The sequence below is a fragment of the Alligator mississippiensis genome, chromosome 9 (assembly GCF_030867095.1).
Source record: "Alligator mississippiensis isolate rAllMis1 chromosome 9, rAllMis1, whole genome shotgun sequence".
Lineage (NCBI taxonomy): Eukaryota > Metazoa > Chordata > Crocodylia > Alligatoridae > Alligator > Alligator mississippiensis.
Window position 1 is genome coordinate 37,187,326 of NC_081832.1, and position 14,278 is coordinate 37,201,603.

The window sequence follows — 14,278 nt, forward strand, 5'->3', positions numbered from 1 at the left end:
AAACACTTCAGGTGCTCCACTACTTGTCACTGCTAGATATGGGATACTAACCGAGACAGACCTTTCATTTGACCTACATGACCATTTTTAGGGTACTATCACAAGTGGAGCTAATTAGCAATGCATGTGGTGTGTACAAGACTTTGGAGTAGAGGATTATCCTTTTAAAGAATTCTCCCATCTGCCTGGTGAACTCTTTGGAAATGAATCATGCTTGTTGATTATTGTCAGTAATGCCATTTTCTTGGTGTTCCAGATCATATCTAATTTTTCTCTTTTCTTTTTGTCTTTACAGTCCTCTATGGGAAATGGTGCAGGATGGAATTGACCTCAAAAGCATTAAATGGACCCAGCACTAAGAAAGCAGTTCAGTTCTAACCCTGGACTAGATGGATGTGAAGTCAAGTACATTGTGTACATTCCTAAGCAAAATCATGTGGCACTTTCTAAAATCAATTTCATTTTGATGACTTGGGGTTTTCTAAAGCCTAAATCCTAAAATTAAAAAGGGGGTAAAATTTGGTTAGGACACTTCCATTTCATTATACATGCGCACAAAGAAAATTGCACTCTGACCTGGTGTCCATGGAATTGCATTTTCTTATATAAGATTGTTTCATCCTTTAGCCATGATATTTCTTAGTATAGAAGAATCCCTCCCATCAGGAAGTTCCTTCTTGGTATAATATGTCTTCTGCAATTGTTCTGCTTATGGCAAAATTCTATTACCAAGAAACTTGTTCCACTTTCTTGACTTATCTGCAACAGGTATATTAGCCTCAGTAGCAACCACCTGCTTTCTGTGTTATTTAGATAAATAGTCTGCTCAGAAATTAATTCTTTTACAGAAGGCTATTCAGCACTTCTAGAGGAAATTTAAACCTTAATTTATGGCCTTCCGATGGTGGTGGATACTCCATTGTGTTAATTATATCTTCAGAGTTAATCCGCACGCTGTTAAGAACCCTTTCTTTAACTAGAGGTTTTGCCTTTTTACTTAACTTTTAATGTGTGATTTCTTTTGCAGTTTTACCTCTTTACATTTATTTTTTTCCTAATCCTCATACAGGCCAGCATGAATTAACCAGATGCATCCTTCTCTCTTTCCCAGTCTAGGGTATGACGGTGCTCTTTGTTCTCCCCATCAGTTGTTTCTTTTCCTTGAAGTCTATTTTCTTGAAAGTAAAGAGAAAAAATGTTTAATGTATTTCTTGGAGGGTTGCAGAATCCCATGGCTTGTCTGAACAGGAGTGGTAAGAAAGAAAAAGACACCAGTTGTAATTCACTGTAAATTTCCTAATGCTGTTTCTGTTTTCTTTTTGGCGATGGAGCCTTTTACTCCTCCCATTTAAGAATCTGACCATGTGCAATAGTCTTCTAATTTTCAATGGGGGTAAATTATCTTTTTCTTAGCTTTGTCTTTCAAATCTGAATATTTTGCTAGCAGGTACAGATATATGAAACTCTGTGGAGACTTCTTGATGCTTAGCTCCCTTTTTATTGAAGACATGTAGGTGTGGCATCCATTCTATTCAGTTGCTCAGAGTGTCCATAAAGGGCATCTTGATAACAAATTAAATTTCAGTGTTTTAGTTCCTTACTTCATTAAGACATTTAGATAGGGAATTTAATGCTGTGTTCTAAAGTGCCTTTTTATTACCTGGCTTATGTGTATGCATACTACTTCTCTGAAAATAGCTGGTCCACAAATTAATGCTTTACTTGGCACTGGATCTAAGGCATCTTACTGGCATGTCTCCTGTTGTGGACGTAAAAAAACACCTCTTGTGTCTACCTCAGATGCTCACCACAAATGAAAGCAGTCTCCTTGAAGCTAACTCTCACTCTGCAAGATGAGGCATATTGCAGAGTCCTGCACAATCTGATCACATAGCCTTTGGCTTTATCACTTTTACCATCAGTGATAGATTTAGCCCTTCATAGTGGGTGCAGATATCGCTGGGTCATTTTTCATTTGAAGTGGTTACTGCCTTTAGTAGTTCTAATATTGTAGTGATGGCAATTTGTAATGCATCATCATAAGCATTTAAAGATTTTCAGTTGTGTATCTAGTTTTCAAAGTAATTGTAATATGTACTTTTTTCTGTGTAGCTTGTATCTGTAACTTGCATACAGTTTCTGAAGTAACCATATAATAATACTTTGCAAGCCTGTTTAAAAAATTTATTTCTGTTAAATTGTTCTGTTTTGCTCCCTAAATTATAAATCTTATATATAAGACTTAAATTTGATAATTTTCAGTCTTTGTATCAGCGCAGCTCAGGATAGGGCCGCAGGGCCTGGCAACCCTATGCCCAACTGGACTGGGCTCTGGGGATGTGAGTACATTTGATCTAGCCCCACCACTAAATTACCCGATTCTCGCCTGCCATGACTTGATGTTGGCTGATACTTTAATCAGGAAGTGTTCAGTTCCACCACAGCTTGTCTAGGATCCTTCTCCTAGCATCAGATCCTTCTTCTGGGGCTCCTACCTCCCCTACACTGCATTCATGCGCCACTTGGATCTGACCAGGGGACTTACTGGCTCATGGTTGCTTTGAGCCTGTCTCCTCTGTATGATGGGCACCTGGGCCTGAACAGTCCCTTGTCAAAGTGTCATGAATGTAAAAAGAACTACAGAAGACACAGGACATTCAACTTGAATTCAGGTAAGTCCTTTCAGTGCCTTGGGCCCTGCAGCCTACAGGTGGCATCTTTCTGCTGCAGCACACACAGACCCAGAGGGCTGTAGAGGCTCTCCCCTTTTTGCAGGGCCCTGTTCTCTCTGGAACAAAAAAGTAAGTAAAAAAAACAAACAAAAAAAACAAAACCCCTGCCTGGGTTTGCCTCACTGTAGCGTGAAGGTCCCCCAGCCCTGGGCGCTTCCATGCTGGCTTGGCGCCTGTCAGCCAGGTCTGAGCACCTCTGGATTCATAGATTCATAGATTCATAGATGTTAGGGTCGGAAGGGACCTCAATAGATCATCAAGTCCGACCCCCTGCATAAGCAGGAAAGAGTGCTGGGTCTAAATGACCCCAGCTAGATACTCGTCTAACCTCCTCTTGAAGACCCCCAGGGTAGGGGAGAGCACCACCTCCCTTGGGAGCCCGTTCCAGACCTTGGCCACTCGAACTGTGAAGAAGTTCTTCCTAATGTCCAGTCTGAATCTGCTCTCTGCTAGCTTGTGGCCATTGTTTCTTGTAAATATGGGCCTTTTATCAGCTCTAACTCACTATGTGGGCCTGGGTATGGGAGCATGGCATCCACCCCGTATCTCTCCCCTTTTCCTTGGCCCGTCACTGGTTCCTCCCCTTCTTGATCTCGAGGTTGAGGTCTAGCCTGGCCGGCTGCCCTCTGGTCAACCCCACGAAACAGGAAAAAAATAAAAAACAAACCAGAACCTTAAACTAAGTATGGCCGCCTCTCCTGTTGCCGGCTTGTCCCCAGCAAGGCTTCCTACCAGCTTCTGCCGCTTTTCCTGCTGCAGGCTCGGTGCCGGTGTCTCCTGGCTTTCTGGAGTCCCTCTGAGCTCTTACATTGGCAAGCAGCCAGCTCCCCATCCTCTGGAACCTGTCCTTCAGCCTCCGGGTTTTCCTGCATCTGGGCGCTCTCTCCCAGCCTGTCCTTGCACTCCCTCCAGTCTACACGGCAGGCCAGAAATACCCGTGCAGCTGCAGGGTAGTCTGATCCAGACTGAATAGCTGCTGATAAAATGTGGTTCCTGTGGCATCCTTTTTCCTCCTGGTGTTGCTGGTTCCAGTGCAGCAGGCAGGTGGGTCTCCAGCTGCTGCGGGTTTGGGCAGGTTTTTTCTCTCTTCTCCACAGTTTGGTGGCAGTTACATATTTGGAGAAAAACAGTATATAAAATTGGTTGTTACTTATTCTTCAGGTCTGTTTTGGATATTCAAAATTTTGGATGAAAACTTAAGAGTAAACCTGTTCTGAATGTACATGCCCCTTAGTCGTTATCAGTGTCATCTTATATGGAGAGGGATAATAAGCCTCCAGAGTGGTGCACCTGAAAAGAAGGAAATGCAAAAAAGTTATCCAGTCTATCCTGTACCTGCTTCTCAGTCGTGGTGGGTGGCAGCCATGGAAGGGGGCAGGAACTAGAGTATCTTCCTAGTCAGACCCCTCTGAGTCCTTGATGGCCTTAGAGTTAACCCTAGAGTTGCTGGTGAAGCAAGGTTTCATTAATTCCCTGCCAGAATCTGTGATAGCTCCTCAATCAGATGTGCAAGTCACCCTCTGAGCATCTGAGACTGGATTGACATCTTGGGCCTTCTTATACTGTGCTTTTAGCACTTTTTGGCCTTGTCAAAGCACTGGTGCCAATCTTGGTTGCACCCCCAAGCAGCCATTTTGGAAGTAATACATTCATAGATGGCATAGGTATGGTGGCTTATCTGGAGTGGTGTTAGGTGTCCCCTTCACCCCAGATGACAAAGAGGTCCCTCACATCAGTCTGCTTCCAGTTAGTAGACAACTTCTGCTGCATCTATGAAGATAGTGGCACTAACATTGTGCACACAGCTGCTGTTGACATGCTCAAAATGGGCCCTCGACACTGTTCCACTGTTCTGGGCAGGAGAGTCCCCCAGTTTGCCTCCAGCAAAATGAGGATGCCTCTGTGCCTGCCAATAAATAGTAGAGATCATAAGGCAGACAGGTCCTATGACCCAGGAGTTCAGTGTAGTAGGTAATGGAGGCACGTCCTCAGAGCACTGCGGGGGGTGGGGGTGGAAGCAAAGCACTGTGGGATGCCAGAAGACCCAATTCCTACTGCTTTGCAAAAATAACCTGAAGCAATTCACAATGAAGCAATTCAAAATTGTTCGTGTTTCTTCTGGGAGGATGGGGGTCATCTTTGAAGTGCAATGGCTGTATTTGAACTATTTAATTCTATTTAATCCACTGCATACGTCTCCACTCTCACTTGCCGGAGCTGTTTAATGGTACTTGGAGAGCTTCAAATATTGTAGCAGTCCATGCCCTAAAGTATCAAGATTTGGGCATTTCTTCTATGGATATCCATTTCAGTGTCCAATAATGAAAATGCATGCCAATCTTTACAAAATGAAAAAATCTTGGGGGTATACTTCCAGTCATGTTGACAAGAGAAGTGAGAGCAGAAAATACTGGAAGTGAACCATGGGCTGCAGATTGTGTGGCAACTGGGCTACAGCCTACCTGGGGGGGAGAGCTTTACAAATGGGACACTATATTTCACAGATAAGTGAGGGGCCATTAATCTCAGTTGTAAACTGTATGGAGCAACCGTGTGGGCATTACATTTAACAATGTAAGGTGTTGGGGAGGTCAAAAGAAAAATGCAAACTAAGTCTTGGCGTCTAAGGAAAAAAAATGAACCCATGTGAAAAAGGATGCAAGGAAAAGAAAAGTAATGTAATTGTAATGTTACTATAATTGGTCAACCTGGAATGATGAAATTTGGTGCAAGCGGTGAATGGCATTCTCCATTAGACACTACTGCCTGTTTTAGAGTTATCAGTAACTCAGAAGCACCAGATCATGAGAGCACATGGATTAATGTACTAACAAACCCCAAGAAAAGATATAGATTAGGGTCTGTTAAAGATCAGTGAATCAAATCGGAGAACAGCATGAGGTTCTCAAACACCAGTTTGTAGTGATTGGAAAGAAGTACTTTTATATGGATTTCGGTTGGGCAAGGCATTATTGAAGGTCATCTACAGACTGTAATCATCATTTGGGTTTCTAAACATAAATAAACTGGCAGAAAAGATTTGTATCCAACACAAGATAACTATTTGGGATGTCATTGTGACTGATAAAAATAATAATTACTGAACTGGTACTTAGAGATTATATAGGAAGCAGTGATCATGATCTGATATAATGTGGACAAACAAGACAATTCAAACTAACAATGTATACTAATAACATGTATACCCAGTGCATCATAAGTGTTAATTTCCCTAGTCTGAAGCAAGTAATGAATGAAACTGACTGAGAGGAAGAACTTAATCCGAAAACTATGAATACAAATTGATACCTTTTGCAAGTGAACTTGCTGTGTGGTCAAAAAAATCATTATTCTACAATCAAGTAAAAGGACAACCTTGGACAAAAGCCCATCCTGGCTCAGAAAAGGCAGGAATACAAGGGTATTTCAGAAACTAAGAGCAATTTTGAATTGATGGAAGTTATCGGTTTCCCATGCTCCATAATTTTTCAGGAACCCTAAAGACAACAAAAATCCTAGCAAGGATCCATTTGTAGATAGAAATGATAAAGCTGTTGGTCATGCAAAAGAGGTAAAAGAAGTGTTCAATAAATTGTTCCATTTTCTGACTCTATTGACTTGAAAACTGATACTTGTATCACATGAAGATGTTAGAATACTTTTCGGTCAGTTTAGAACTGAGGAGAGTATTAGAAAACTTCTATAAGGGCTAAACGTTTAAGTGCCTGGACATTACAATGTGGTTACACCAAAAAAGGAGCACACCTGCTGGAATCTTTTTTCATGCAAGGCTGGTATTTTTGGTTTTTTACATCATTTTACAATCCTATTTGGTGTGCTGTGGGGCCATGCAGGCATCCACATGACTAACATGCAAAGTGCATATACCTGGCTCCATATGTTCATATTTGAGCATAAGTCCAAAAATTATAGTCTAGCAAAAATGGGAGAGATGGTTAATTAGATTACTAGTGTTTGGTAGGTTGGCTACTGATGAGAGAGGCAGGACCATTCCTGAAGGGCAGTTCCAAAGAGGATGGAGTAGACTGTTCTCAGTGATGGCAGATGACAGAACAAGGGACAATGGTTTCAAGTTCCAGCAAGGGAAGTTTAGGTTAGCTACTAGAAAAAACTCTCTCACTAGCAGGGGAGTAAAACACGGAAACAGGTTACCCAGAGGGGTTGTGGAATCTCCATCCCTGGAGATTTTTAAGAACCAGCTAGACAAAGCCTTGGCTGGGATGATCTAGTTGGGGACAGTCCTGCATTGAGCAGGGGGTTGGACTAGAAAAATTACCTCCTGAGGTCCCTTCTAACTCTAATTTTCTATGATTCTATAAAATGCCTGGTCTGCAGCCTGACCTTTTAATATTTATGCCCCAAAGCACAAGAATTCTAATACAAGTTTCCCTTGATTTATATGGGTTCTTTATATGCAAATTCACTCATGCAATGAGCATATTTAGACCCATAATTAGTTATATGAGAGGTAAATTCACTCTTATGTGATCAGCGTGCATGCACCCCCGCCCAAGTAGGTAAGTATGTGCGAGGAGGGGAAAGGGCCATGGCCCCGCTCACCCCAGCCCTGGCTGCAGTGGCCATGGGAGCGGCTGGCGCCAGTTGCTTGCAGCTGCAGGACTGCACCATGCTCTGCCTGTCCCCAGGGCTGACGCATAGCAGGTGCGTGGGGGTACATATACACCCCCTGAGTGCCAGTGAACCCCCTGTCCAGTTGTGCTCCCTGTATAGCCAGCAGGCAGGGGGGCAGGTGGTAGCACCAGTACCCTGTCCCCCGCAAGTGCCAGCCATGAAGCGGAGCCGCCAGCAGAAGTGGCCACACCGCTTCTGGAAGTGGCCGCAGGAGTTCTGGAAGTGGCGCAGCTGCTTTTATGATGAATGTGATCGACCAGCTCCCCCCCGGCCAGCAGGATCGACCACCAGGGACCATTCCCCACCCTCCTCCCCAGTCAGCAAGATAGGCCACTGGGGGACCGCCCCCTGCCCAGTCACTGACTGGTGTCAGGGGGCATGTGCCCCCCGACTCAAGGTACCAGACACCCATGCTTATTCCCCTGCGCCTGGGCTCGCCCCAGCTCCTGGGCTGCACCATGCCGTGGTGCAGGCAGCTGGTGACAGCTGCTCCCAGGGCCATTCCAGCACGGGCTGGGGTGAGTGTGGACAAGTGGAGCCCTTGGCAGCGCAGGGTGCAGCACTCACCCCAGCCCTGGCTGCAGTGGCCCTGGGAGCAGCCGACACCGGCTGCTTGCACCAGGGCACGGGGCAGCCCAAGAGCAGAGGTGAGTGGGGACAGGCAGAGCAAAGTGCAGCCCAGCGGCTACAGGACGCTGGTGGTAGCCGCTCCCAGGGCTGCTGCAGCCAGGGCTGGGGTGAGTGCTGCTCTTTTCCCTTTGCTTTGCTGCCTTGTGCAGCCCCTGGAGCGGCACCCTTCCCACCACCCCTTCCCTAGTCCCAGCCTCACTCCCTCCCTCCCTCACCACCATGGCAACCTATCCTTATTTGTTATATTGTAAAGTGGGTTTAATCTGTGCGCCGTTCTCTCAGAATGCATGTACAGCATAAATCGAGAGAAACCTGTAAAATAAAAGGCTTAGTCCGTGCGTATGTCTGTCTGTAACACTTCTGGGCAACTGTGCATGCGCTGCTGAGAGGGTGGGCAGTGATTGACTGCTCATGCCCAAGTTGCCGGGGAAGTTTGTGGCGGCAGTGAACACACCCCAGCCACCTGAGCAGCAGCACTTCCCTCCCTGCCTTGCTGCCTGAGGGCGAAGAGGGAGAATCATGGTGGCACCACTCCCAAGAACAGCCGGAAGGGAAGGGAAGGTGGCAGGCAGAGAGGGAGGGAGGATGGAGCGGGGTCAGAGCTGGACTGGTGGGTAGAGTGGGCCCAGACCCAGAGCAGCAGAGTGGGGTTGGGCCTGGAGTGGCCAGGGGAGGGGAAGAATTGAGCGTGGCCAGAGCTGGAGTGGTGGTGAGGGTGGGTAGAGCAGGGCCAGACCCAGAGCAGCTGCGGGGCGGTGGTGGGGGCGAGAGTTGATTGGGCATGGACCCAGAGCAGCAGGGAGGTGGGGAGTTGAGCAGGGCTGGACCTGGAGCGGCCAGGGGGGAAGGGGAAGTTGAGTGGGGCTGGACCCAGAGCAGCAGGTGGGGGATGCGGGGGCTCCCCCCCCCCATCATCTTGATGGGCAATTTGCTAGTAAACACTTATGTCTGCCTGGCTACTGGTCCTCTGCACAATACAGATTCTCACCTATCCCAATTGGGGAGATTCAGGAGAGAGAAGCAGCACACAAACTGGCAATAAAATTTTCCTGTATTTACAATTTCCTCCTCCAGTTTACATACCATATTGACACATGACTTATTCTAACACATTTTATGATTGGTTTATTAAAAATGTCTTTGTTTCACTGAAACCTTGGGAACCAGACTGGACCAATTTCTCTGTAGTCTTAGAACATGTCAATTAGATGGTATTTATGTTCTTGTGAAAATTAAAATTTTTGGTAGAGAATTTCTCATCTCCTTCCTTCACTATCTTGGAATGCTGCTTTCCACTGTACTGTTTTCTTTTCACCTTGGTTTATGGTTTTCACTGGCAAAGCTGCTTCATTCTTACAACTTCTCAGAAATATGCAAATATTTCTATTACAGAAAAAGTACATCTGATATATTTGGTTATATCAATCCTTATTACTACTAACATTTTAAACTGAGGCTATATTTTAATACAATGGAAACACAAGAATGGCAAGAGACTAATGTAGCTAGATAAGGAGCTTCTAGAATGCCTCGTGCACAAGGAAAGTATACAGACAATGGAAGAATAAGCAGCACACAGGGAAGTAGCAAGAGACAAAAGGGACAAAATCAATAAGGCAAAGGTAAAAAGCGAGCTTTACCTGTTGATGGAAGTTAAAGACAATAAGAAGAGGTTCTATAATTGTTGGCCAGAAAAGAAAGACCAAGAAAGCTCTGGGTTTACTGTTAAATAACCAGGGCGAACTCTTAACAGAAGATGTAAAGGTGGAGCTGCTCAACAGCTGCTTTGCCTTAGTTTTCACAAAAAATTAGGCTGCAACCAGACAGCTAATAAGGATTGTCATTCTAATATAATAAAGAGCTTAGTCCATCTGTCTGTCTGTCCATAACACTCTCTGGAGCACTCAGATTGGTTACTTAAACGACCAATCAGAGAACTCCAAAAGCATTCTGAACAGGAGGTAGCAAAAAAGAGAACAAAAAAAGGCCAAAAAACCCAGCTGAGACTTTTGATCGGTATGAATTAATTGAATAAGTGCTTAAGAGGGGATATGACAGCAGTCTTAAAGGGTTGTCATAAAGAAAGAGAACACCTTTTCTCTCTTGCTGCAGACAGCACGATGAAGACCATTGGCTAGAAATTGCAGCAAAGTAGGCTTATACTGGATATCAGGAAAAAATTCTTCACTTTTAGAACAGTGAGGCCGTGGAATAGACTGCCTAGAGATAGCTGTAGAATCTCCATTATTGGACAAGTTCAAGAAGAGGGGGGTGCTTCCAAAAATATATTGGGGTCATTGATGGTACCCACAGTCCCTTCTTGTATCTGGTGCACACTGACGCATCAACCACAATGGATGAGTCTCCATTGTGTTGTGAAAGGTCTTCGACCGCTGAGCACAGCTTACCCCCAAGACTGTTAGGGCATTAGTTGAGGTATACAACACCAGGGTCTTCAGGAACTCCCACCTACTGCCCGGCTGACATGAATGTTCCCCATGGCACTCCCAGCCCCAAATTGGAAGGGAACAACTATCCCTGTCTAACTTCTTGGAGATTTGGCCCATCCACTCCTCCCACAACTCTTGAAGGCCTACACCTGATACTGATACCAGGAAGGAGCTCTTCAACTGGCTGAGCAGCTGCTGGGTGACTCCGGAGTGCATGTTTAAGTGCATCAAAGCATAAAGGCAGCCACTGTGGGTGCATCTGGATGCTAGAGTGGTACATATGCTAAATGGTAATTTCAGCCTGCATCTTGCACACCTGTGAAACCACTGGCTTGATCTTTCTGGAAGCCTGGAAAGTAAAGATCCAGAAGCTTGACAGCTGGTACCAGGCCCCAGAAACAGCCTTGTGAGTGCCACAGCTATGAGGGACTTCTTGTTTGCGAGGCCCTGGCTATCTCTTTTAGTGGTTCTGGGCTGCAGAGTGGGAAGAGGGCACCACAGTATAAAATTCAAATGAATGCAGATTTGACCAGTGCCAGATTTAGGCTTAAGCTACAGTTTAGGGCCTCACAATATGAGAGGCCTCTAAATAAGAAAAAAAAACCCTGACTCAATATCAAGTTTTATAATAATCAGCTGGTAAATAAAGGAGATATGGGAAAATGACTCTCTAAATATGGACATTTTCATTCTAATATGACAAAAAATATATACAACGTTGGGTTATTTTAATCATATAGGGCCTCTTAAGCTGGACATAGTTTAGGGCCTCAGCATGTCATAATCCAGCACTGGATTTGACTTTACGTATGTGTGTAGCAAATGCACTTCACATTAAACAATTATAACATGCAAATGGTGCGTGGAGTTCTGTAGCAAGGTTTGGGTTGCAGGAGCAGCCATGACATCCCTCAGGAACCTTGCAACCCTTCCCTGCTCCAGCTCTAGGGTGCCCTCCCCTTCTCACTTGCTTACCACCCCTTAATGTATTTGCTTAATCAAAAGGGAAGATGCCTTAGGGTCCTAGAATAAGTCCCAGTTCTCTTAGTCACCAGCAGCTCCCTCCTGGACCCTACTGGTCTCTGTTCTGCTCCTCTCGAGCTAAGTGAGTCCTCCTGACCTGTCCCTGCCCCCCATAGGGTACCAGTAACCTTAAGGGCTATTATGTGGGCTCCCCAATACCTGTGCCTTGCAGTTACTGTATGATTACTACCTTATTAGGGCCTTGGCTTTCTCAGCCTCCACCCCTTTTCTCTAGCTGCAAGCCTCCAGATTTAGGTCTGGCTATCTTAGCCTTAGCCCCATCAGTCATTAGGATCTCTGAGCCTCTGGCCCCAGTCTCACTCTTCCTTGGGAGCTGGACCCCCCCGGCCCTGGTTCTACCCTTCTCAGGCTGAGCCCCTTGGCCCAGTCTGGCTTTCACCCTTGCTAGTCTTCAGCCACTTTTTCCAAGCTTCCATCTTTTTCCAAGAAGAGATACAGGCATACTTTACCAGCCTTTCCAAATAAGCTCTACTTTGCACCAAAAGCACACCTTCACACTGACATCGCTCTAAGCTTCCATCTTCTGGCTAAGCCTTCCCTGTGCCTTGAGCCCCTAATAGAGCTCAAGACACTCCCATGCCCCCAGACACTATTAGAATCTCCACCCTCCCCCAACAGTCCCAAACTCAAACCACCAGTTAAAACTAAAACCAAAAACATAAAACATTCTGGCTATAACTAAATCTCTAACCTCCTGGCTACATACTAAAACTCCTACCCAGCCATGGGCCTTAGTCTGCTACTAGCCCTCAGTCCCTTCGCTTGCTGCCTTCAGGCATACTAAGCACAAGTCTCTCTCAGCAATAGGCTTTATATAAATAAAAACACACACACACATACACACTTTTTTTTTACATGGTTATATATGTCTAAACCAATCCCCTAACAGGAAAAAAATTGCACCCGTACAAAGGCCCGCTGGCCACCCATACCTGTTACAATGTCCGCAACTGCACGCAAAACGCACAAAATATACACACGGTCCTTTCTGGCATTTTCACCAGAGTTCTTCCCTTTTCAGCCTCCAGGGCCAGACTGACTACCTTGGCTCCAGCCCTGGTTTCTCTCTCTCACAGGCCCTGCCCTTTCCACTTAGGTGATGTCACAGGGCTGGCTGCAGGTGGCCTCTAATTAAAGCTTATCAACTGGTCTTACTGGAAGCTTACCTGTAGCAGTGCCTTGTCTCCCCCGTGCAGGACTCCAGCCTACAAGCCCATTGTGGAGCAGCTAGCCCTGCAATTGGCTTCCTACTACTCACATAAGGATTGTCCTGCTTCCCTGGGACTGCTCTCCTGCAGCTTCTCCCTCACAGCCTTCTCCACCTGGGGCTCTCCCTCAGCTCTTGCTGCCTTAAAGTAACAGAGAGCCTGAGGCACCCTTTGAAGAAGCAAAGTTCTATGCAAACATGAGAGAAGGGGATATAAGGGTATTTCAACCTAGAGTGGAGGAAGGGATGCACTCCCCAGAAGTGGCACACAAACAGCCCAATACCCTTGCCAGGACCTTACCAAATCTATTTTGCCTTTATTGTTTTTCAGAGGTTGAACTTTGCTGTCCTCTGTGGTCTAGAAGGGTAGACAACATTGCTAAGATCCCTTAACTCTGTATTAATATTTTTTTCTCTCTTTTGTCTGTGAATAACGGTCTGGAGCCCAGAGTGATGGATTATTAGGGGTATGTTTAAGACTTTCTAGCTCAGATTGGAAGCACGTGTCATTAACGGGTGTGGTTTTTTTTAACAGGGGTTCTCATTTGGAGACTGAATGGAATCAAGGGAGAAGGAAAGTTCTCTTTGGAATAAGAAATGGGATCTTTTCCACAATCATTTCAGAGCTAGTAGGATATATAACTAGTCAAATACTAATGGTTTTTTATTATGAATTGTTTCTACTTTAAATCAGGGATGACAAAGGTGCAGCCCATGGACTGAATCTGCTCTGCAGAGCCCCATCATCTGCCCCCCCCCGGTGCTGTCCCTGGGTCTAGAGTTGACCCACACACTGCATTCACCAGGCACCAGCCCAGCCCAGCGCACAGGGCCCAGGACATACTGCATGTGACAGCCACTCCACTTAGCCCTGCACCTGTGCTGTATGTGGCACCCCCTCCGCCGCTCCGGGGGGGAGGGGGGGGCCTGTGCAGCACATGTCCCAGACTGGCCTAACATACGCTGGATTCTGCGTGGGGATTTGCAGTCCGTAAGGCCATTCAGTTGGGCCAAATGAGTTTGACAGACCCGCTTCATATGCCGGTATTTTCCTAACTGTGATGCCTAGCGGTACTTTACCTGGAGGCGGAGAAAGGGCTTTCAGGTGCTTTTGCTTATGAAGTCTACTAGATTTTGCAGGTTAGAGGGCTAAGGCTGCCAGCGAGGCATCAGGCAGGCTCAGCACAGACATGCAAACCCAGGAACGCTGGCGAAGGCGGGAAGGCACGGAGCTCAGCCCGGAAACCAGGGAGGCGGAGGCCCCAAGCCCGCCCGAAACGCTAGTGCCGTCAGAGCGCGGAGGGGTGACGACCCGGAGCCGAGAAGCCTTGTAGGGAGGCAGCTCCAGGCCGCCGCTTCCCAGCCTGTGGGGCGTGACGGAGATGGAGGCGGTCACGGCAGCAGCCAGCCAGCGCAACCTAGGGCACCCCCCCAAGCCAGACACTAGCACTGCGGCGCGTTGCCCTGCGCCTGCGGGCACCCGGCGGGGCGGGGCGAGCAGCGTCACCCACTGGCCCCGCCCAAGAGGCGCGCGCCGCCGCGGGCCGAGCCCCGCCCCGCCC

The 14,278-nt window shown here is 46.5% G+C and overlaps 1 protein-coding gene and 1 long non-coding RNA gene across 3 annotated transcripts in view; one reads left to right on the forward strand and one right to left on the reverse strand.

Moving 5' to 3' along the window:
- The window catches only part of NFS1 (NFS1 cysteine desulfurase), a 28,262-nt gene extending 26,015 nt beyond the window's left edge, over window positions 1-2,247 (forward strand). For both annotated transcript variants that reach the window (XM_059733320.1, XM_019485573.2), the window contains exon 13: window positions 296-2,247. In XM_059733320.1, coding sequence (XP_059589303.1) covers window positions 296-359 — 64 coding nt within the window. In that variant the 3' untranslated portion in view covers window positions 360-2,247. The remainder of the gene's footprint in view (window positions 1-295) is intronic.
- LOC132252448 (uncharacterized) lies at window positions 1,043-14,223 on the reverse strand. The gene is made up of 2 exons (XR_009464364.1): window positions 13,797-14,223; window positions 1,043-4,022 (listed from the first exon to the last, which is right to left on the reverse strand). It is a non-coding gene; the product is annotated as an uncharacterized LOC132252448 (long non-coding RNA).
- Between the last annotated feature and the right edge of the window lie 55 nt (window positions 14,224-14,278).